At 44.7% G+C, this 23,367-nt stretch overlaps 1 protein-coding gene across 6 annotated transcripts in view; it reads left to right on the forward strand.

The window, feature by feature from the left end:
* Positions 1 to 16: 16 nt before the first annotated feature.
* TOM1L2 (target of myb1 like 2 membrane trafficking protein) overlaps positions 17 to 23,367 on the forward strand; it is a 54,577-nt gene continuing 31,226 nt past the window's right edge. For all 6 annotated transcript variants that reach the window (XM_086759322.1, XM_086759323.1, XM_086759324.1 and 3 more), the window contains exons 1-4: positions 17 to 86; positions 19,905 to 19,989; positions 20,654 to 20,732; positions 22,390 to 22,539. In XM_086759322.1, coding sequence (XP_086615448.1) covers positions 35 to 86; positions 19,905 to 19,989; positions 20,654 to 20,732; positions 22,390 to 22,539 — 366 coding nt within the window. In that variant the 5' untranslated portion in view covers positions 17 to 34. The remainder of the gene's footprint in view (positions 87 to 19,904; positions 19,990 to 20,653; positions 20,733 to 22,389; positions 22,540 to 23,367) is intronic.

Raw genomic sequence — 23,367 nt, forward strand, 5'->3', positions numbered from 1 at the left:
GGGCCGCCGGGCCGCTGTTTGTTGTCATCCCAAGATGGAGTTTCTGCTGGGGAACCCGTTCAGCACCCCGGTGGGGCAGAGCCTCGGTAAGGCGGCCCGGGCGGCTCCGGGGAGGAGCGGAGAGCCAGCGGGGCCTCCGGAGGGGGTGGAGGGCTCCCGGTAGCCGTGGGCTCTGGAGGCGGCGGGGGGCCCTGGGGGGCGGTGAGGGGCTGTGGAGGCGCGGGGGGGGCCCTGGGGGGGCCCGCAGGGGGCTCTGGAGGCGGGGAGGGGGCGGCCGTGGGGCTTAGTGGGGGTTTTGGGGATCTGTGGGGTTAATGGGGGGCTGTGGAGGTGTGGGAGGGCTCTGGGGGTCGCAGGGGTTTCAGGGGCGGTGGGGGGCTTTCGGGGTCGGGGGGTGCGGTAGGCCTTAGTGGGGGTCTGTGGGGGTCGGGGTGGGCCGTGGGGGGCTCTGTGGGCAGCAGAGGGCCGTGGGGGGAGCGGTGGCTTTGGGCGGGCCGTGAGGAGGGAGTGACTTCACTTCAAGATGGTTGATGGATGAAGGAAAGTTGTTCATCGCCCAGCTCCTTTCCTGCAAGTGAGCGCCTTGTTTCAGAGCAGCCCTGTCGTTCAGCCACCTTTTCCCCAAAGTGTTGAGACTCCCCGGACCCGTGCATATGCAGGGAGGGGGATGTGGTTTAGAGGGACAAGTACACGCTCTGTTTTCCGCCCAGAGCTTGAATTGTGGTTTTGCTAATGCTTCGGTGACATTAGGCAGGCTATTTGGAGTGTGCTTTCACTGCGCGGCTGGCCACGTTGCTGAGTCTGGTCCTTCCCTCCCACAAACCTGTTCGCTCTCAACTGTGGCAACTGTGGTTTTGGTCTGGGTTGCCACGGCTGGGGCTACAGGAGAAAGCCTGGGCACCACTTCTGCAGAGCTTGATAACTTGCCCATGGTTGGGTGGGCCGTCGTCGTCTCCCGCTTTCTTCTCCCAGGCCCTGAAGAAATACGAGAGCTCTCACATTGCGGTGGGAAAGAACGACAGGCTGGCTCAGGTTCCTGCCGTGCGGGGACCGTGGCACACGGGCCCAGAAGCCAAAGCGATGTTCCGCTGAATGCACTTGCGCTAGCATCCCTCTCCAGTGAAACCGTGCTCGGAGTTTCCTTGATTAGTTTCATAAGCAACAGTAATTCTAACGCCTAATTTAGGGGTTATGTATAGTACAGTGTATAGTCTAGTTTATAGCTATCTTACACTAATGTATGGAATGATGGAAGATTGGTGGTTTTGGAAGTTAAAGTGGAAAAATTTTGCAGAGTACCTGGTCGTGGCCTCCAACCCCCGAAATTCTTTTATAGTAGCCTCCTCATCCACAGGTGCAGAGGTACCCCCTTGTAGAGGTAAAAGCCCGTAAATGTCTCCGTCTTGCGCTGTGCTTTGAAGATGGCTGGACTCTTGCTTTGTCAGACTGTATGGAGCATATGTATAGCTTGCTGTTTTCCTTTAGCCATCTGGGGTGTTTATTTCTTCTGCTTAGGGAGAGACGTGCCATGAGTTGGAGGATAATTACGAGAACAGTGAAAGTTAAACGTGATTTTGAAGTGAATTTGCTTTGTTGTGTGTGGCCATCTGACCACATCTGCCGGGACAGCTGGCTGCTTCGCTGCTAGGACAAGCCTTCTACAGGCATTAAGGGAAGGCAATAATTTCTCATCTATTTATTGTCAGTTTCTTTTAGCATCAATAAGTCGTTTAAAGGGGCTTCAGTAAGACTTAAGAACTGTTGGGGAGGTTGAGCGGTAAAATCAGCTTTTCTAGCCTTCTGCCTTTCTAACTTTGGAGTGCAGAGATTTTCATAGCTCTTGCATCCCCGTGCTGTCTTTGAGTGAGGAGTCGCTGCCGACTTAGAGGCTTCGAACACAAGGCTCTGAAGGAGCTGCTCCCATCAGACGAGGTTAGGTGCGTGTGAGGGGTTTGTCGCGCAACTTCCCTTAATGCAAAATTCAGCCGCGCTTTAAGAATGTTTTTTTTTTCATACCCGAGGGGAAGAGATAGCTGCAGATTTTATTTTGGAAGAAATGTTTTTCTTCCAAAAATATTTTTCTGCTTCTCCTATCGCTGCCAGTTATCCTTTTCTGAGACGCCAGTAAAACAAAAGCCTGCCTTGTTCTCAGACGGTGCCGTTTGCCCAGTGTTTCCACAGTTTTTTTTTCAATGAGCTTGTGGAATATAATTTTCACTTATGTTTCTCTTCATTCTTTAAAAGAAACTGAATAATTTTGTATTTCTGTTTAAACATATTGTGTTGAACACAGTTGTGATGTTTTCAAGCAAGGCCTAACACTCACCATAAGGGAGCAGCGCAGAAAATTATGTAGGTCCATCAGCACACCAAGAATTGCACGTTCTCTGCCAGGAAGTAGCAGTGGTTCACATGAAGATTTAATTAGGGCCAGACGATGTCCTCAGATAAATGCCAGGTCTGAAAGAACAAAGATGTCAGAGAAGGTTTGGGGAGAGCCGAGAGAGGTAATACAAGGGATTTTCTCTTTTCTCCTTCTCTTTATCTGGATAATGGCTGAAGCTAGACGGGCTTTTTATGTTAACTCTTTTGCTTAATGTGGGAAAGTAATGCTAGGATGAGCTCAGAGGATTTGTAATGGAGATGGATAGAGTCTCCTGCATCTCAAGTGCCAGTTTAAATGGCAGCCAGGTTCCTCATCGCTGAAAGCTACCTGATTTTTGGACTGGCTTATGTGGTAGCCCCTCCTTAGTTTCCAGTGGTGGCATAACAGAAACTGTGTGAGCCATCCTCATGGCTGCTAATGACAAAGCGCTCTTAATTTTTTTTTTTTTTTTTTAATACTTTGATTGACCTGTGGACACTGAACTGTCCTTACATCTCTAGCGAGGTTCTCTCCTGAGCGGAGGAGGTGGTTTTTGACAGGGCTGTTGTGCGGAAGGCAATCACCTCTGTGGCGCCTAAGAGATCGCTGAACTTAAAACCCGTTTTGTTCATTCCATACTGCTCTTACCTGGAGATTGCAGTGAAGGGAGGTGATAGCACCATTCTACGTATAAACTAAAAATCTCTCCCGAGATTTTGTAGCAGAATCTGATACTTCCTAAAGGCTTTGTGAGCAAACAGTGCTTTTCAGCATGCCACGAGACTTAGAAGTCATCTTCGTGGCCCTTCCAGCCCTTCAATGTCGCTTTTGTTGGTGACCAGGGCTTCCTAGCAGGCTCCCTCGGGAAGGTCCCTGGGCAGAGGCTGTGTCTTGCAGCTGGTGTGCTCCTGGTGTTTTTAACTGGTGCTGGGTACCCAGTGAATCCAGCAGCCATGGGCGATGCTGGACGAGGAGCCCAGGGCAGCACTGGAGCTTTTCGCTTGTGCTGCGTGGCTCTGCCCAGCTGAGGGGTGGTCGTGCCCCCGGCCCTGGAGAAGGCCTTTGTGAAAGCTGGCGAGAGTCTCGCGGGTGGAATTGGGTGCCGCGGGTTTCGCAGGCTGCCGAGTACGTCGGGGCTGACAAGATCCTTTGTGGCATCGGGTGTTGGCCCAGTTCTTAGGACTGAACTGTTTATTTTTTTCCAGTTAACACTGAAATACGATAGGCTAGATCCTTAGGGGAGGACTGTTTTGAAGAACACTTCTGATCAGTGAGGAGAAGTACAGGAAGATGTGTAGTAAAACAGCGAAGACAGACGGCTTGCTGTCGGGAGAGGGGCTGGCCTGGGGAAAAAGCTGGGATTTACAGTAGCAGAAATTTGCCTTGAGATTCAACATCCTGCCATAAATTAGGTTTTTATCTTTCTTTGTTCAAGGGAGCCATCTTTAAAGTGTCACCACTCTGCTCAAGGTTATTAGAACAAATACCCTTACCGTAGGTTAGCGAAAACATCTCCGATGATTAAAGCTGATTGAATTACAAGAATGTGGAGTACCAGTGGCTTTTTTTTTTTTTTTTAGCTCATTCTGCTTACTTGATACAGGCCATATGGCTTACACATGAGGATGCAGTAAAACCAGTTACATTTTGTAGGTTTTTTTTTTTTTTTTTTTCCTCTGGAGACTTTACAAAGGCTTCAGACCAGTGTTTGTTTGTTTGAATCCAAACCAAGTCTTGCTGCTGCTCCCCCCCCAGCTCCCTCAGGTGCGAGGGGCTGAGCTGGGGTCGTGATGTGTGAAATGGGCTCCTCGCGGGGTGATGGACGGGAGCGTCGAGGTCCCTTTTGGTGAGGACTCTGGTCAGGGAGTGTGTGTGAGCTGTGTGAGCTGCTGAAGTCAGCCATTCTTGCCCGCAGTCTGAAGTTTGCTTGACACGGAGACCTGGAAGTTAATTTTTAACAATGTAGTATAAATTAAGGTGTCTTGCAGAAGTGGGGGTGTTAATCAGGCGATGCTGGTTTACATCCCAGGTCTCTGTTGATGAAGGGAGGTTTGAGTGAGGGGTGCCGGTCCAGACACTTCCCTTGGAGTCTGTTTTTGGAGGAGGCACAGTGCAGTGATTTAATACAGAATATTGTTTAAGGATGCTACAAAAACAAGGTTTCAGCAAAAGATATAGAGGCACTTTATTGAAGCAACAGTGAGGCAGACAGCTTTTCAATTGATTTTTATCAGAGCACTTGCAATTTCCATTCAAGGCTGTTAAATTGATAATAAATATGGTGGGCAGAGTCTGTTTCCAGAGCTGCTGTTTTGTTCCCCCCCTGTTTTTTAAAATGAGAAAATGCCTCAGCTTGGGGGATGTATAAACACCTTTTTATTTTCCTATCCATAAAAAGCACTTAAGACCTTTCTTCAGGTTTCTTATATCTTAAGGTTTTTACGAGTCTTTGAATAGAAATGGTTCTTAAATAAATGAGTTGATGGCTACATGCAGGAATAGTGAGACGTATTACAGCGAGCAGCCCGCGGTAATCCCGCAGGAGGAATTAACCCAGGCTTTCTCGTCCACATACACAATTTGTTTAAGTTCCCTTCAGAGTAAACTTACTACTTTGCTGTGCTGTAAGTAAAACTTTTTTTAAAGACAAACCTTTTCCCAACGCCAGAAGCCAATGTTTAAAGTGCTCACTGTAATGTTAGGATCTGGTACCAATAAAATTATGTGTTTGCAGCGTGCTGTTGGGATCCGAATCATCTCTCTGTTCATTAATTGCATTATAATAAAATAAAAAGTCCTAAGAAAGATGCTTGCATCTACCCATAACCTCTGAAGTATTGTGCCCTGTGCTAAGGGAAGGTTTTCTCAGTACAAGTAAGCAGTAACTTTTCTTGTTATCGGATGCCTCCAGCATAAAAAAGATGAATTTTATCTCTTCCACAGTGAAGAGGGCACAAAAAGTGCTCTCCTCAGAATTTAAGTACATTTATAGGTACTCCTATAGCTGGTCAGTCGCTTAAAATCCAGCCCCTCGCTGTTCGCATAGAATTGTGCTAGTCGTGCAAAAGAGTCTGATAAAATGCATTTAGTTTTATGAGATTATTTGCATCTGCTTTCACTTCCTGACAGTGGATTGTGTTGTAAGGAAAATCTCCGTGAAATATGAAAATGGATATCTTTGCTTTTGAGGGAGCAAGTAAATACTGAGTCATGAGTCTGGCGACTTGGAGAAACTACATACGTGTGTGAAGTTGGATAATTAGTATAATACCATTTAATACTGGGTTTCTAAGACTGGATTTATTTTACAGGCACAAAAGCAGATTGTAGTTCATGAAGGTATTATAGCATGTATTTTTGAGTAATACAGTTTTATCTCTTCCAGCACAGTACACTTAAATGTATATTCCATGTGCTTCCAATATAAATCTGTATGTGAGAGGCTGCAGTGTGGGGACAGCTCGTTCCCAGTTTGATACTGCTCTCTGTTCATGCACCTGGCAGATTTTTAAACGGCATATTTAAAATATGCTTGACTGAAAACACAGTTAGAAAATCCCCACAGATCCTTCCAACTGATTTTGTATTTCATTCAAACCAATTCTCACCAAAAAGCAGCGTGGTGTGTTTTCCTTAACGGAATTAAAAAAAAAAATTAAATTAGTCAAACTTCCCTTTGGTTTTGTAAGCTTTAATTAAGCTTTTAATTAAGCATTCTTTGAAGGGGATCAAGGCGTTCGGTAGCATTCTGGGTGATAACGGTCAGTAGAGGAGCAGAAATTTTGGCGAGATGACCCTTCCCGGGGAGGAAGCAGTGTAGTCCCTGCGGGGCGGGCGTTCATCAGGGTAGGCCTGGCGATCTCGTTCCTTGTCAGAGATTTCATATTTGTCTCTGGGTAAATCATTTCACACGTCACGTTTTGGTCTCAGAATCTGTGCGACGTATAGGCGATAAAACGCATAAATGTTTGGAGAACACGGGAGAAAGAAGTGTTGTAGGAGCCCGTGGAGGTTGTGAAGTGACCCGGAAGGCCAGCCTGCGTGACGCCATTTTCCCCCGTACCATGATTCTGCACAGATCATCCAGAACTAGCTTTCTGTTTTCTCATTTGCATTCATCTGGGAAATTACTAGGGTTTTTTTTTTATATAAAAGAAACTTGTTGCTGAGTATAAAAATCCTATCTAGCATAGATAAGCCTTATCTCCCTTATTTGCTTAGTCATTCTGCTGATGGTTCTCCAGGATTGTTTTGCTCATTTGTTTCAGTTATCGTCAATGGGAAAGGGCTCTCTTAAAACTGATGATTCTTGAGCACAAAAGATGCTGGTTTAAGCGCTTTGCTACAGCCTGATCTCTCTTCCCTTAGGAGCAGGCCGTTTGCTACATATAAACATGTCTTTACCCAACTCATGGAGGTCTTCCAGTCTGTAGGTCCTCTTCCCATTGCTCAAGATGGGGAAATGCAAATAAACTCAGCCAGTCTGTTATTGCCAGCACCGTCTTTAAATTTAACTATGATTGTTCTGTACCAGCCAGAATGATAAGGTAGGCCCATAATGTAGTAACTCATTTCAAAATCAAGGATTAGGAAAGGAGAAAAGTCCATGAGTGTGTAGACCCTGTCTGTGTTTGCGTAATTCCTGGCACGGCTATGTATAGACTATTTACTCCTGGTTCTGTGTCTCTCAGTTGACAGAAACCCTTTGGCAGCTCAGTGTTTGCAACGTAGGCTCAGGGAGCATCAGGAGACTCAAAAATGAGAAGATATTAAGAAGAAACCCGTTGAATAATTTGGTTAGTCCATAAGCCTGCTCATTCTTTTGAGAGTGAGCCAGCGTGTTCCCCAGCTGGTCCTCAGAAGCCTTCTGGGTTAGATTACTTTGGGAAAAATTTATTTGTTCAAATTCAGATCAAAGAAAACGTACACAAAGTGAAGGCACAGACTGGTGTTATAAACTGTGTTTGAACCCCACAAACGGTGCAGAGCATTGGTTTCTTATTCTTGAGGCAAGAAAGACTTTGTTACATCCCAGATGTGGTCAGGAACCTTGAGGATACTGTGAATTGTACCTGTTGCATCCTCTGTATTTTCGTGGGACACAACTAAAAATTCACATTTCTTGCATAGCTGAGTAAATGCAGAAGTTGTTTCTTTTTAAAGTCTAGTATTTCCTGACTTTTTTTTTAACTTTAGTTTTGTCTCAGTTATAGCTTTCTGCATTTATTTTCCTTTTGGAAGGAAAAGGGCATCCATCCCTCCTTGCCTACACACACAAAAAGCTATCTTGAGCAGATTAAATAAATTGCAAACTTCAGCAGCCTTGATGGCAAATTTTGGAAGGTCTTTATGCTGTACTGGGCCTACAGGCTAGCGGTGTTTCCTAGCTCCTCATCACTTTGTCTTCTCGGACCAACAATACATCTGTATGTTTTAAGAGAGGTACTTCACTAAGCTGTGATGACCAAATAATTACTAAATAGGGACTTATTTTTTTTTTTTCAGAGATCTGTAAGGCTTTAATTAGCAATCTTGTCCAAAAAGTCAAGCCTGAAACAAGTTTTTGGCTGAAGTGATCCAGCGATGAGATACTATATTGTAACTCCTCCTTCCAAAACATCTCTCATTGTGGTTGATGCAGTGGACATTTGTTGGGCTCTGTACAAATGCTTTTCCCTCTTTTATATGAAGCTGTCGAGAATCTGAGCTCCTCAGTGTTCACCAAAAGGCACTCCTATCCATTAACAGAGTGTTAAGGAATTTAACCAGCTCATTAGTTCCTAATTTAAGATTAGGAGAGAAAATATGCAAACTTTCCTGGAATATGAAATCTGGAGTGAGTCTGGAAATCGGTCTCTGCGTTGTGGGGAGTTTTTACCGGAACACTGTCTAGTGTTTTCCTCAGCAGTTGTTATGGGCTATAGGTATGATAATAAGGTGATTGACAGTGAAGGGTAGGGGTCAAGCAGGATCCAGCACATATTTGGTTTTGGGGTGCCCTTATCTCATGTTTAAGCTGTTGTAGTAAATAGCTTGGCGTTTTGATTATCTTTGAGCTGCCCTTTCTCTCCTGATTTTCGGTTCTTCTAATTAGAAGGGTATTTTAGTGAAAAGAGAGATCTCAGACCTTTGTGAAATGTTCTGCTAGTACAAATAATGGTAAATCTGAAATCACTTATTAGACAAGAAGTTGTTATGGCAACTATAAGATGGTTGGCTAATCAGAGAGTGAGATCAGTTTTTATTTACAAGTGTAATGAGCAATTAAGTTTGAGCAGCTGTCAGACTTGGAAAGTGATTAAAGTTCAGCAAACAACCCAAATGGGTCAGTGTTCAGTTCTGCTGGTTTTCTGACACTGCAGCTTGATTGTGTGTGGGTTTTACCTACTATAATTAAAACTGCCTTTTAAATCCCCATCTATGCCAAAGACTTGGCGTAGCCAGTGAGTCATGAAAAACTCCTCTCCCAGCCCTTGGCCTTGAGTCTTGGTGCAGCTAATGAGGTATTTCACGTGTAGCATCCCTTACAGCAAACCTCAGTTTGCCTGCTGGCTTGCAGGAGAGAGCTGAAATGGTGCGGCCTCGCTCAGGCAAGCTTTACACCTCTAAAGGGCACTCTTTCATCAAAGGCGTCATTATGCTGCTGTGGGTTGCTTAGGAAGCTGCCGCTTGGATCAGAGGAAGGACGTGCACGGTGTACATGAACATCAAACCCAAAAGAAGTTGAGAAAGTTTCTCGATTCGCTCGGAAACCGAAGGGAATGCCCAGGAGAGGCTAACCTCCGCCGGAGCTGGTGGAGCTCAGTTGTTCAGCTGGCCACCGGTGAACGAGGCCAGGCTGGCACCCGTACTGGTGCTCATTGCTTTCCGTAGCAGGAGCAGTGACTCTAACATACATCAGCGTCACGCTGCCAAAAAGGCTTCAGTAGGCTTCGTATTTGTTATTCCGTATACTGTGACTTCTCCTGTGTCGTTGATTAACAAGCTGTAATCAGCAATGACCGGAGAGCTGGTTCTCTGTACGTTCCAGAAGATCATCTATGTTCACGTTGGGAAAGTTACCTCCCCATCCATAATTGGCAGTTTTCACTGGATCAGCCCTTTTTATCTGCAAGAATTTGCTTCTCTGCTGCCTATGATAAATAAACCAAACTGTTTGTAAGCCATGCTCAAAATCTGTGTTCTAGTTAGAATTTTAACCATCCGAGGACCAATACAGTCATTTTCCAAAACAATGCTGCAGTCCCCTGATACATGTATGTTGTTTTTAATTTTACCACACTAATAGTATGATGTAGTGGAGGCGATTGCAGTGGAACGTGAAATGTGTTGGAACAGTTCCTGACCTAAAGATTTTACAAAGTCATATGACTAGATAGCACAAGCTGGTGAATGGGGACTTACAGCCAAATTAAAATGACAGTCTCCGAAAGAGGCATTTGCATACTCGATCTAAACTTACGGTATTTACATTTTCTATTTATCAGTCTTTTTCAGGCTTATCTACAGCAGTGGCACATGAGAAACAAGGCTGTAGAAATGGGGCAGAATTTTTAATAGGGTTATTAGAGACCAAGAAATCCACATTTCTTAGCCCGCACAAGACGGAATTGCGCACGTGTATGTTGTTATTCTTGTTGCCTGATTTGCACTCAGGTTTCCTGAGAAGACCGTTTGGGAGGGTTTAGCCGCTAAGCCCTCGCAGGCAGAGCAAGCTTGGCTTGTTGGAACGGGCAGCTGGCCATAGAGCCCTTCAATGACAGCAGCGTTGGCAAAAGTGATTCCGGTTACCTGATGGAGCTGGAGCCAGCTCTCCCCTCTTCCCGCGGTGAAAACGCTTAGCGTACTCCAGACGCTGATCTTGGAGCCACGGAGATATTGGAGAATTGGAATGGGATCGGAGCTAGCTGCCTCTTCCGCAGGCCTGCTGTCATCTTGTGGAGCAGTGTGAGGGAAGGCTGCAAAATGGAAAAGCAAACTGAAGCGTTTCACACCAGAAAACGTGAGCTGCCAGCCCTCAAAAGCTGCAGACTCCTCACTGCCTGCTTGGCTTCTGCGTGTGGGATAATCGTGGTTGTCCAGAGGACGCAGCTCTCACCTTCGTAGCTGCAGACAAGAGGAGAGCTGAGCGTAGGAACGTGAACATGAAATAGTCTACTGCAAGAGTTGTTTAATTTAATTCGTAACACGTTTTAGTTATCATGTATGAGCGTTTGCTTAAAAATCTGCTGCAGCTAGGGACTAAACTTGTTATTGTGACTGCTTTCTTTTTTGGAATGAAAGATTTTGCCTTTTTTCTCCTCGCTGAATGTAATTAGTGTTTTCAGTTGATTTTAAGCATGTGAGAATCTGGGCAAATGACTTTAGAAGCAACCTGTAAAAAAGAATATCGATAATACTAATGTAGGAGCCTGATGGATTATCTTTGCTGTATACTTTGTTTGCAGCAAACAACATGTTAGGAGTGAGTGGGTGGGAGGGAGAGATTTAAATATATGGGGATGGATTTTTAGAGTTTGCAGCTGACATGGATTAAAAATTCTTAGAACATTTCATCCATGAAAGGCAATTAGTTTTGTTTTATGAATATGAAAAGCACGTAGCTTGTAAGTACTGGAGTGAGGTCCCAAGTGAGTTATTAGAACTTGCTTTACTCATGTAGTACAAAATTAGCCATCAAGAGCTGATAGATTTCAAATATAGCTCACTGACACACTGATCATCCATAACTTTTCTTAAAGACATTTTTTTCAGTCCCACCTGTAATTACTGGATGCCGTTGAAGTCCCAAACGGTGCAGCTGGTCACAGATCAGGACACCTTCTTGCTCTTGATGGTGCTTGCAACTTTTTGTGCAGCCGGGATATCGAATTGTAATACCGCACTGCCTGCGGTTCTGCGCGGTAAAGCTGTGTCTGGACGCACCGAGTATTCCTCCTTCTCTCTCTTACCTCCTGGTTAAATACCTTCTGCTTTGTATTGCTTTTCTGCATTTTGGGGGGAATGCTTTAAAAATCTGTTTGCAACAGTTTATTGAAGTAACTGTTGTACTGGCAACTCTTCTAAATAACAAACCCACTGTAAGAGAGCCTTTAGGCGTACTAGTTAACAGACAAGTTGAGAAATAAATCATTGCTTTTAGCAGCCCCTCCGCTCAGATTTGTAAGTTAAGGCTGAGAAAATGAATGGCATCTCAGCTACTAAGGGGTGTTTGGAAAAAGACTGTTTTTTCAGCTTCTTTGGCTAGTTTCTTTGTCTGGGTTGTTTGTTTTTTTTTTTTTTTGATGGGGGAGAGCCAAAGACTCAACTATTAAGAAATGTTGTATTTCTAGTGTTGGTGAACAGGTGTTATTCATCCAGATGTCGGTATTTTAATATCTGAGATTCTCAATTAAGGAACAAGGTAGCCCTCCCCAGCCCCCCCCAGTCATCCAAATTCCTTGAAGAAATTAAAACAATATAAAAACTCTTTGGCAAGTAGTAGGCTGCAATCCGAGTTCTGCCTGTGGAGATGACTGAATGTGGGTGCGATTTGGCATACAGCACGGGCTGCCGTACTGTGGTCAGAGGAGGAGGAGGAGATCGAGGTAACCGTCCCAACGCAGTGACCTGCTTGAACAACGCTCTGCTGATAAATTCTCCGGAGTCACATGGACAAGGCGTAGCAGTCACAGTCTAATTCAGAAAAGGCAAATCCGAGGGAGAGCGTTTTGTCACTTGGAAGGTTTTAATTTATGCTTTCGTGCCTCTCGTCTAGAGAAGAAAGATGGACACTCAGAGTGTGATAATATTAGACTCCTGGAAGTGTTGGCTAATAGATCACAGATGTTTGCGAAGTGGCGAGCCATCATCTCCATCAATACAACACCATGGGGGGACAGTCTGTCATGAGAGGTGACACGTCATAAAGGAACATTGATTTGTCGCTCCCCTACAGTAAATCACACGGTAAACATCTCCATTCGAATCCATTAAAATCCATTAATACAGGATGTATATTTTAAAACTGCTTTGACATTTCTGATTGAAGGCTTTAGCCTATTGATTTCTGACGCGAGCAGGTCCTTGTTTGTCAATTGTAGAGTGGCACCGTACTTCGAGTATCGTGGGTTTGCAGTGAGATGGGAATCTGGCCAAGGTCACGGCTGAAAGAGGTGAGGAAACGCGCAGCGCAGGCTCAGTTTTAGGGAAAAGTGCCTCCAAATCACGCCGATGGCTTAATGGATGGCTTAATGAGCTGGGAGCCGCTGCCGTATGACCTAGCTCTGAAGGACAGCTATTTACGGTGCGTGGGTCAACACGCTCGCTTTAATGAGCATATAGTACATAGGAGGAAGTTTAGATTGATTTTTTCTTTTTTTTTTTTTTTTTAAAGCTGTATAGAACGAGTAAGGCAGAGGGATTTCACTTTGTTCTAAAGAAGCAGTAGTCTCTTTCTGCCATCTGTTTTGAAAAAGTGCAACTTACATACGCATGTCATTCGGTGGAGCATGCTGCAGGCAGCAACAATTTCTGCTGAGGGGGGAACTTCGGTGAGAAGGTGCAGAGCAAAAGTCTTTATTGTCTAGAAACACAGTGTTCTGCTTGGGACCCAGATTCCAAGTGCTTCTAAGGACTATGTCTAAGGCATCATTGTGCCTGACATGAACAGAAACCGCCTGGACTGGGTTGCCGTGTCAGGCCATTTCTGTACAACACAACAGCGTATGACTGGAAGGTCAGTCTGGTTTTACAACCTACGGATGCGTCGAGACCTGTGAGATACAATAAACTGAGCGAGTCAGGCTGATACGCTTTCTTGCCTGCTCTGATATTACTGGGATTTTTGTTTTGTTTTTCTTCTTGTTTAGGTGAAGCTCTGATCCGAGTATGAAAGAAAAATTTGTTAATATTTGTTTAGTATGTATTAATCCATTCACCTTGCTCTGCTTCTGGAACTGCTGCGCAGCTATGCTCAGTTAATCTGCTGTCGTTTTCTGCTCCTGAGAGGCTGAATTTGTGGGAGATGTTGGGCGATGTCTTTTCTGCAGCGTATCTAAATCACGGGAATGCTGTGGCATAGCTGTAAATACCATGTGGTCCTTAAAAAGGCAAGTAATTGCGTATTACATATTCATGATTGCAGGTAAGTGTGATCTGGAAAGCAGGTTTGAAGAAGTTAGGCATTTGGGCGGCAGCTTCAGAAAGAAGAAAACCTGGAAGTTAATTGGAGAAAACGACAGTTCCCAGTTTACCGCTGTGCCTTCAAACAGCATTCACACTAAATACTCATTATGATTGCACATATGCATGTCCACAGCTTCTCTTGTTATTTTATTTTAACGTCGATGCCGCAGTCATTATAAACTATGATTATGCATTTATTCATCCCCAGAAACTTTGGCAAAACAATGAATGGAGGATAGAAAACTTCATCCCAAAGAGTTCCGGTGTAAGCATAGCTGAAATCATTTGGAAAAATCACGACTGTCAAAGCGGGTGACCAGTGCTGCGGCAGTACAACCCAAATCACGTTTCTCCGCAATGCCTCGCAGTTCAGATTGAGCCCGTTTGTTCTAGCTGACTGGCTTTTTCTTTGGAAGTGTGAAGCTCAGCGTTTTCAGAGCAGTGTGAAATAAGGAATGTAGAAAAAGGACTTGGAGCAGTGAGGTGGCTAATTGAAAAATGCTATTGGAGCTGTGCTTTCTAACAAAGAAACTGGCAGGTTCTTATGAGTAAGTCACTTCGGAGGTGAGTTTTGATCTTGAATTTTGAATGAGTCACATTTATTTTTTAATAGCAGCATTTTGATAAAAAAGAAAAACCTCCTGTTGGTTACCATAATGTCTAAGTGTCCGTGACTGTCTTTCTAAAAGCAAATATAGAGAAAGCAAGAATAGACTTTAGGTCCAGGAGTATCCAAGTGTGTTATTCTGGTGTCTCTCAGTCTTCCAAGTGAGATGTCTTCAACTCAGCAGCCATGCGAGTGCTGAGGATCGTTATTCTTATCTTCATTTTCCTTGGAGAGCTGAAATATGTTTCCGTGGCCTCGGTGTGGTCTTTCCCCAGGTCTTATTGATGGCGCCGTGCAGGTCATTGATGATTTGTTGAATCCAAGAGAGACAACTGCAGTCACAAAACGTAATGATGCTTTAAAGCAAAACAATTCTATAAGCTACAGCTCAGAGGAGAGATGTTAGCGTCTCGTTCAACAGCTTATATTTTTTTTTCCCCCCCAAAGAACTTTGTCCATTCCATAACAGCATTTTGCATTTGACCTCAGCTGATAAGCCCTTACTTCTGAGAGAGCTCCACGGAGCTGAAGGGAGGGAGACCAGTAGGATGGAAATAAAAGCCTGCTAATGCTGTAGCTTCTTCTCTTCTCTGTCACATATTATGCAGGGTGAAATATAACGCATCTGACTGTTTGATTTGCTAATTTCAGTCTTGGAGCACAGCTGGTAGGCAGGTGGACTGTTAAGAGGCAAGAGAAAGATCTAAGATCTGCGATCTTCTGAACTTCCAAGCAAAAAAAAATTCGAAAAAGATGTTTTATGCTGTTTGAACACCAAACGCTCTTGGAGGGGAGGGGAGAAATTTGGAATCTGAACTTTCTTGCTTTTGGATCTTTCTAATATGGTGCATTGGCGTGCATGCTGCTTGCATAAACAGAAGGTGATTTTTCATGTGTAATTCTTCCCAAACGTATGAATCGAGAGTCTCTGAAGCAACATCTGGAGAAGTCCCAAGAGAGAAAACTGTGATTTCTCTGAACACAAAAGACCTGTTCGTTCACAAGATTCTGGTATTCAGACAGAAAACAGTGCAGTTTTTTCATTTTCTTTTCATCGGATTTGTAGCTAGGGACATGTTTAACTTTCACTTTTGCCTTTTCTTCCGAGAATATTATGTGGTGCCACAGTCACTTATTGGTGCTTATAGATAGACCTTCTGGGGAGATGTCTACCCTGGTCGTGCCTGCTGTTGTCGTTCAGCTGGAGTCGATGTCCTCAGTGCTTCCAGCAGCCAGTTTTTCAGTCGCAGCTGTGTGAGCATGTGTATGGTACGTGAGTTACAGAGCATGCAGAGTTCAGCTTGTGCCGTTGCAATCCTAATGAAAATCTCCAGGCTCGCTCCGTTGGCAGGGTCGCTGTAGTGGTCGGAGACGCGCATTGTAAGGGGGAAGCAGGGATGAGCGAGGAGTTCTGCTTTATCTCATCCGGATGTGGACAGAGTAAAATTTTAAGAGTGCTTTCAGCATTGACCTGTAACTTTGAAGCAAAAGTAGGGTGAGCTAGAAAGGGCAGCTTCTCGAGAACAACCAGTGTAGGCATGGCTTTGTTAGGTGAGCTTTGAGCTGGGTTCAAGATGGGGGGTAAAAGTTGTTCTGGTTTTTTGCCCTCAGTTTAGAAGAGCGTTTCTGTCCTGCCCTGCATAGCCTGGTTATTACCTGGTGGTTACACGACATTTCTGACTTGATTTTCCTGTGGTGACATCTCTTGGGTCGGAGCAGGTTGCTTGGGAAGAGGCTTGGCTGGGAGGGCGTGAGCACGGAGGCTGTTTACACTGAAAGCTTCAGGCTCCTGAACAGCACCTTCCGAATGCCACGAAACACACACAATTCCCCTGCGAGCAGGGAAATACTGGTATCGCCATTTGGCGTAGCGTGGAAATGCAGCCACGAGAGTTAGATCTCAGAGGGGAGGTGTGAATGAAAAAATAGCACCATTTTTTCTCCTTCTCTTTGCAGACTAGAGGTAAGCTAATGCTTGTGTGTGCATGTGCGGTGTCCAGGGTCTGCAGCGTGTCTTTCTTTCCACCAAAACATTTACACTTTAATTTGGGAAACGCGGTGGGAATCGATAGCGTCTTGTTTCCGAGAGAGACTTTCTGATCATTGCAGTGGTGGTCTCCCGTCTCCGTGTGAGACGCTAGCGCCCGGCCCCTGCTGCGGTGACGAAGGCGGCAGTAGCACGGCGCCCGGAGTTGCTCTCGGGTCAGAAGCTGCGCGAGGCACCCTTGGCACCCAGGCTGGGAGTTGCCAGCCCTTTTGTTACGCAATTAAACCGCACCATAAACACTTCAGTTCAGTGCGGGGAGGGGCAGACGGACTCCTACGCGTAGCCTTTTTCCTTGTCTAATTTAACGTTCCTTATGTCACCCCAGATTCCTCTGGTCGAGTTCCAGAGTCCTTGTGTGAAGTAGTGCCATTTAGATGCCTTTTAATGAGGTTGAGAGAGATTGAGGAACTGGGGGCTCTTTTAAAGGGGCTTTGCATTATTTGCATGCCATTCCTTCACAGTTCTGTGATAGTTTCCAAAATCTGTTTAATCTTGTCAGTGGTATCTGGTTTTATGTTTGAGGAGGAGCCTCAGAGAGATGCATAGCTTCCATGCATCTGTCCAACAAATGTCCAAAATGTCCAAGGAATATTGGACAGGTTATTGAGTATTTTTAATTTACTGTGTTTTGGATACGTTGGGCAGGGATTCTCCTACAGACGAGTGCAGGCAGAGCTGTGTCACCAGAAATGCAGAACCACAACCTGCTGCGTTTTGGATCTGGAAGAGCTCTACAGGCTTTCGATTCGTTGCAGCGTACTACTGTTCTTCAAACGAACCGCAGCCAAGCCCGTCTGCCTTCTCTGCAGTCGGTTAACTCCTTTGTAACAGCTGAGAGAGCACTGCAGCAGCAAATCTGGGTCACGCACCCTACAAAGGACAAGTGACTACAGATGACAAGAGCTTGTGTGCTCTCTGTCACTGAAGAAGAGACTAAAACTAGCTTCCGACTCTTATTCGGATTAAAAATTACCCAAGGGGAAAAGATCTAATTCTCCAAAAGACAACTGTTACATCTTAAACCCACACAGTCTCAGCATTGTATTACTCCAACTAAAGCGCAGAAATACAAAAATTAAAAGGCGGTAACGAAACTTTCTGGGAGAAAGGGGATTTCTTTTTCCTTAGTCTGTCTCAGAAGGGAGATGTGAGTAAGGTGACTCCAGACCTAAGCCACCCTCCATGCCGTGCTGCAGCAGCATCTCTTCACTCTACTGTCTCCAAAATATCACAGTTTTTAGCTGTGCTGTGGTGCCATGTATACATTTTGCCAAAATAAACCCTATCTAACTGGGTCTTACCAGACCAGTGAATGAATTGGCTGCTAGCACAACGTTGTGCAGGATCAGCGTTTTCCGCGAGTGTTTATAAAAAGTGAGAGCAGAACTGGAGAGCACGAATATTGTTAAGTCGCTGCCTGATGCCAAATGCTGTCAAGAGCACACAAATTTGTTAGTATAGTTTTAGGTTAAGAAAACAAATCATAGGCCCAGCTTAAGGAATACCCTCTATTTAAAATGTAATCTCTCATTTTGCAGCACTGTGCTTGCAAATCCTTTGCAGCTTTGGAGATCACCTTCTCCAGCAGATGTAGTGATTTTTTTTTTTTTAATTTTATCTCTGAATATTAAGGGTTTTTCTCTAACATTAAATAAAATATTTTCCTCAGCAACAAGGGCTATATGAAGATGAAGGCAGATTGCATTCTATAGCCATAAAGCCTTATCTACAGTATAAGAACAAAATGCAACTAGAAAAATGATTGTTACGGGTAGCTTTGTACCAAGATGAATTCCTGTATCCCAGAAAACATTGAACAGCTCTGTCTGCACTCTTCCTTAAGAGAACCCCTGCCTAACACAGCCTAAATGCGGTAACTTAAAAATACTCAATAACCTGTCCAGTATTTATTGGAGGTTTTGGAAGCCATGCGTCTCCGTGAGGCTCCTCCTCAAGCAGAAAGACTTTTTGTTGCCAAAGCGGTGAACTCTACCATGAGGTGGTGATGGCTGAAAAAGACCCAGAGGTGAAGATGGCACAGCTGGGAAGCCTGCAAAGAATGATCTCCTGTTCCATAATCTCCTTTTCCATGGTGTCCTCTCCATTCTGGAGATAGATGGCTTCTTTTAAGCACTCTCAGCTTGGATTTTGCAGAGCTGTCTGGTTTGTCTCAGACTTGTGCGATTACTGTCCTTGGTGGAGCTGCTTTGGCCACGATTCTGGTGTAGAAGAGTCACCAGAACTTGAATTACCCCCACACATAGTCTTTCTCCAAATAACATCCTGTCATTATGGCTTGTGGGCATCTATATCCTCAGGCACGGTGATAGAAGTGTTAGTGGGGAAAAACATTGTTGGTAAACAGAAGAAGAGATGTGTGAAGTCCTTGGAGCCTGGCGTTCTCAAACAACATGCCGTGTTCTGGGGGACAAATTGGGGTCTGATGTAAAGTCAGAAAGACAGTTGGGGAAGATGGTACCTGTGGTTTTGTTTCTGCTTTAAAATATTTAGAATTTTTTTTCTTGGTTTATTTTGCATTTTACAAATGCTTTTGTTTACCTTCCAACGTTGGATGGCAGAGATCTGTGGAAAACCTCGTCTGATTTAGCGAAGGTCACATTTGGCTCGAAGGTCGTCTTTGTAGGTCTCTCTGGCGACAGGCTTGATGTTCAACTCGATAGCGTTTCTGAACATGGGGAGTATAACGCAGATAGGGTTTGAATGCTGCAAGTGAGAAGCGTGAAAAATTCAGGGGATGTTCTAGGCACCACTAGGCAGAACTGTATTGATTTAGGAGGAAATCCCAAGGAGGAAATAGTTCTTGTCAACTGATTACTTGAAGTTATGGTTGTGCTACTCTTGCAGACATCTATAAATTAAACTGCCAACAGTTGGCATCTGCCATTGTCACAGTGCTGTAAGTCATCCTTACATCCGCCCCATAGAATTCGGTCTGATGCCAGAGTGACTTACCTGCCACGCAAATAGTGAGGGAGCATTTGGGATTCAGGAGGAAGGTGGATCCTGCTTAGGGATGTGTGCATAGCCCCGGCGTGGAGAGGATCTTGGGGACATAGCGTGGGACAGAGGGAAGCAGTGCCCAGTCCCCTGGCAAGCAGATACTGAGGGACCGTGGTGCAGGAGTAAGAGAGTCCTGGGCAAAAAGGGGTGCCCGTGAACGACACCGTGATCTGAACTGTCATGTGCTAAATGTTTTCACATGCTGGTGCTTCTTTTCATGCTGAAATTCTAGACTTCCTTCAATTCTTTCACCAAGTTGCTATCTTTCCTCCCTCAATTCATGTGGAGGTATTCTCCATTCTACTGAAGCAGAGAGGAGGTCTTGTTGATTTTGGGTGGATTTTCCTGCCTCGTAACTTGCCAACAGCGCAGCATCTGAGAAGTTTAAACTGGAATTAGCTGACATTTTCCTACTCTCCCAGGAATTCAGGAGTTTTCGAAGAACAGCCCATCTACGAGGGCTGAAGGTAGTGAGCTTGAGGGATAATTGATTGTGTCCGGAAACCTCTATAGTGATCCCTAAAACCAGGAGGGAAGGTTTGACATCGCTTAGAGTCAGTGGGGAAAGGCAGGACTTTTTTTTTTCCCATCTTTCTTTTACTGGATAGTTTTGGCTCAGAGTGACTGAAGATGGATTGAAGTACCTAAACAGGAAGATGTGAAAAGGTTTAATTTTTTTTTTTTTTTTCACTTTACAGAAAAGGCCACAGATGGCTCTCTGCAGAGTGAAGACTGGACACTTAACATGGAGATCTGTGACATTATCAACGAGACAGAAGAAGGGTATGTGCTGTTTTAGCAAACTTTGAAAGGTTCATCGACACAATCTTCATCCAGTCCTACTCAGCGTGGGAGGGAGGTGCGGAGTCTGGGGGCAGATGCTCACAGTTTGAATGCAGTTGCTTAGCTCTCCTGCTGCTTAGTCATGTCAGAAAGCTACTGTATGATGCAGCGCTTTCTGTGGTCGGTCTCTGCTCGGGAGGGCTGGCATGAAACACATGTTCTTGGAGAGGGTACTAAGTTTGTACCTCTGAGGTTCTTGTTTTCAGCAGGTGTATCACTTCTCCGTGCTGCAATGCTATTAATTTCAGCCGTTTGAATAGGGAGTTGCTCTGGTACATCTCCGTCAGCATCAGAAAAGCTGTGCTGCTCACAGTTTACAGGAGAACTGATCGCTGATCTTGTGCCCTGGGCTTTTTTTCTGAATAGCTGTCAGTCTTTCCTGCTTGATCATCAGCCTGCCTTTTTGGAGGCCTGGGGCATTGCTCTGGTCTTGACTTCTATGATGTCTTGTCTTCTCACATAATCCTACATGACCCTGGTTTTGCTGTAGTCGAGTTTTCTGAAGTCAACGCACATGCTTATGTCCAGCTGGAAGTGGTAGAGGATTCCTTTTCCCACAGTATATTGTGTTTGAAAAGTGTCTGAGCTGTCTTTTCTCCTTCAGTCCAAAGGATGCCATTCGAGCACTGAAGAAGAGGCTGAATGGAAACAAAAATTACAGAGAGGTCATGCTGGCGCTGACGGTGAGTGGGGGCAGGCTGGAATGCCTCAAAAGGGCAGAACCCTTTTCTTTTGTCATTTTCCTTTTCCTGGCACTCTCTTAAATGTACACAGTATTTGCTTTAACAGCCACTGCTCTCCCCTTTTCTTCTCTCCAATTGCCTCCTCACTTCCTTGGGAAGAGTTTCTGGAGGCTTTGCATAGAGTTTTTCTGACTTAATTGATTTCTGCTTTTTTTTTTTCTGGGCTCTTATTCATCCCAAGTACTGACTGTGGAAAGTTAAAGTAGCCCAAATGGGTCTGTGTACCCTTTGGGGCTTTCCCTTCTACTCTCATCTCCCTGTCTCCTGCTGTTTCTCCACTCCAGGACAACAGCTGTGGGCATATCTGCAAGTGAGGATGATGAACTTGCCGTATTTTCAGCTTCATAAGTAGCTGATGCGCAATTTCCCATGTGAATGGATCTCTGTAGGAGATTAGCATTAATTTATGCTGATCTAATTTCACTCAATAAAGTGTAAATTATATTCTGTGCGTTTAGGCAGCACTGCTAAGGTGTGAGATAATTTGCCAGTGACCTTTCCTACTGATTACTTTAGCTAGGGGTTTCCTGGGTAATGCAGCACTCCCAAACGCGTGGTGCTGGGCGAGCTCTGCGCCGCAGCGGGCTGAGGAATGAGCAGCAGTAAGTAGATCGAGTTATACTGCTGTGGGTAGGTGATCTGTACGATTCTTTCACACAGCTCTTGGTGCGTCTCCCTGACAAAGCGTGACTGTACTTTCTGTCTTCTTGCCATTTCCTATCCTGGATTGTCATTTTGACAGATTACCAAAGACCAAACCATGAGATTATCCATTGTGCAGGAAAGAGCGAAATTCATCAGGAATGAGTCTGTGTCATCAGGGCTGATGAAAGTAGCTGAAGTAGGAGAATAATTACAGACTCCTCGGATACGGAGTCGCAGTGGTTATTAGGCATGGCTGTAAGGAAAAGTGACGCGTTGGATTTATCTCCATGCTAATCATGTTCTTCAGAGAAAAATCAACAGCTGTTCTTCCATGGCAGTTGAATGGCAAGTGGAAGGTGCCTCTAGCTAGGTTGCAGGGGGAAAATATGTCAAAGTATAACCTGTCAGAGCATTCACAAGGGAGTGTTTTGAATGAGTGAAGATCATTCACCTGAATTCCCAACTCTAAAACATGGCTTATAGCTCAGAGCAAGCAGGTCCAGCTGTGTTCCAGGTACACAGAAAATGGTGGAGTGCCACAGCATGATAATATCTCACTGTGCCAGGATGTCCTCTGCCTTACCTGCGCTTGAGGTGATGCTGTGTGCTTAGCTGTTCAGCTGCGCAGGTCGGAAAGTTCTGCTTTGAAGAGGAAGAAACTTTATATTTCCTTACCTTGAAAACAGGCGAAGGTAGATCACAAAAGTGCCCAGTATGTTAATGGTGGGTGAGGCACATCTAAATGTATGTGTGGAGAGGAAGCTTTTTGGTGAAATTGGGGAACAAAAGAAGAATTAAGTGTATAAGTGTAATTTTTCCTCTATCTTCTCTCCCTCTCATAAAAATTCTTAAAATAAAGAAAAAAAACAAAGTCAGAAACTAGCTAAGTCAGTGCTGTGTGTGAAATCAAGCTTTGCACCAACAATTAATGTTTTTTTGTGTGTGCATGTAGGTGTTGGAGACCTGTGTGAAGAACTGTGGCCATCGCTTTCATGTCTTAGTGGCAAACCGTGACTTCATAGATGGTGTTCTGGTGAAAATCATCTCGCCCAAGAACAATCCCCCCACTATCGTACAGGATAAAGTACTAGCGCTGATTCAGGTACACAGCTTGCCTCTGCTTCCATATGTTGCTGCCTGAAATAAGGACTGTCTGCCTCAGTGCTACGCATCACTAAACATGCTGTCATCATTAAAAATGTGGCGAGGTTTTTGTATGTAAAAACAAACAATATATCCAGATTGGCGGGGAGGCGCAGACATGCACACGCGTAGATATTTCATCCGAGGAGAAATGTCTGCATTCTAGTTAGAGAGGGACAACTCTGCTCTAAAACTAGAGGACTTAATGAAAGATAGATGGATGGCTTGGCAATTTAACAAGCCCATCTAGGAGCTGGGGACCTTTTTCTCTGAATGGCTTGTCATCTGAGGCCAGGAAATTTTAGAGGATCACGCTTTCGCTGTCAGTTGCAGAACACTTACCTTTCTGCGTCTGTTTCCCTGACTGTAAAATGAAGCTGTTTCCCTCCATTAGACAGCATTCTGAATTCCTTTTAAAGACGATTATAGAAAAGTAAATGACCATACAGGAGTTAAAATGTTTTTGGTGTCTTTTCTCTGGTTATTGTGCAGTAACAGTGCACTGTCAGATCCCTGCCTGCAGTGGGGGAGTTCAGATGTAGGCCTGTCTGCCACTTCTCCTTCTGTGCAGCATAACAATAAACAGCCATGTTAATTCCACAAACCATTAGCAACACATGAGGAAACATTGGTGCCTGCCTGGAGGAAATCTGACAATTATAGGAAGCTTTATCACTAAGCTCCTACAGGCTATTGCGTACACCGGAGACTAAAAGACACTGCGCATTTAAAATGATAGAAACCTACTGCAGTGTTTCTGGTGGGAAAGTATTTACAAATGCGCAGC

This window comes from Chlamydotis macqueenii, chromosome 15 (genome assembly GCF_036417535.1).
Source record: "Chlamydotis macqueenii isolate bChlMac1 chromosome 15, bChlMac1.mat, whole genome shotgun sequence".
Lineage (NCBI taxonomy): Eukaryota > Metazoa > Chordata > Aves > Otidiformes > Otididae > Chlamydotis > Chlamydotis macqueenii.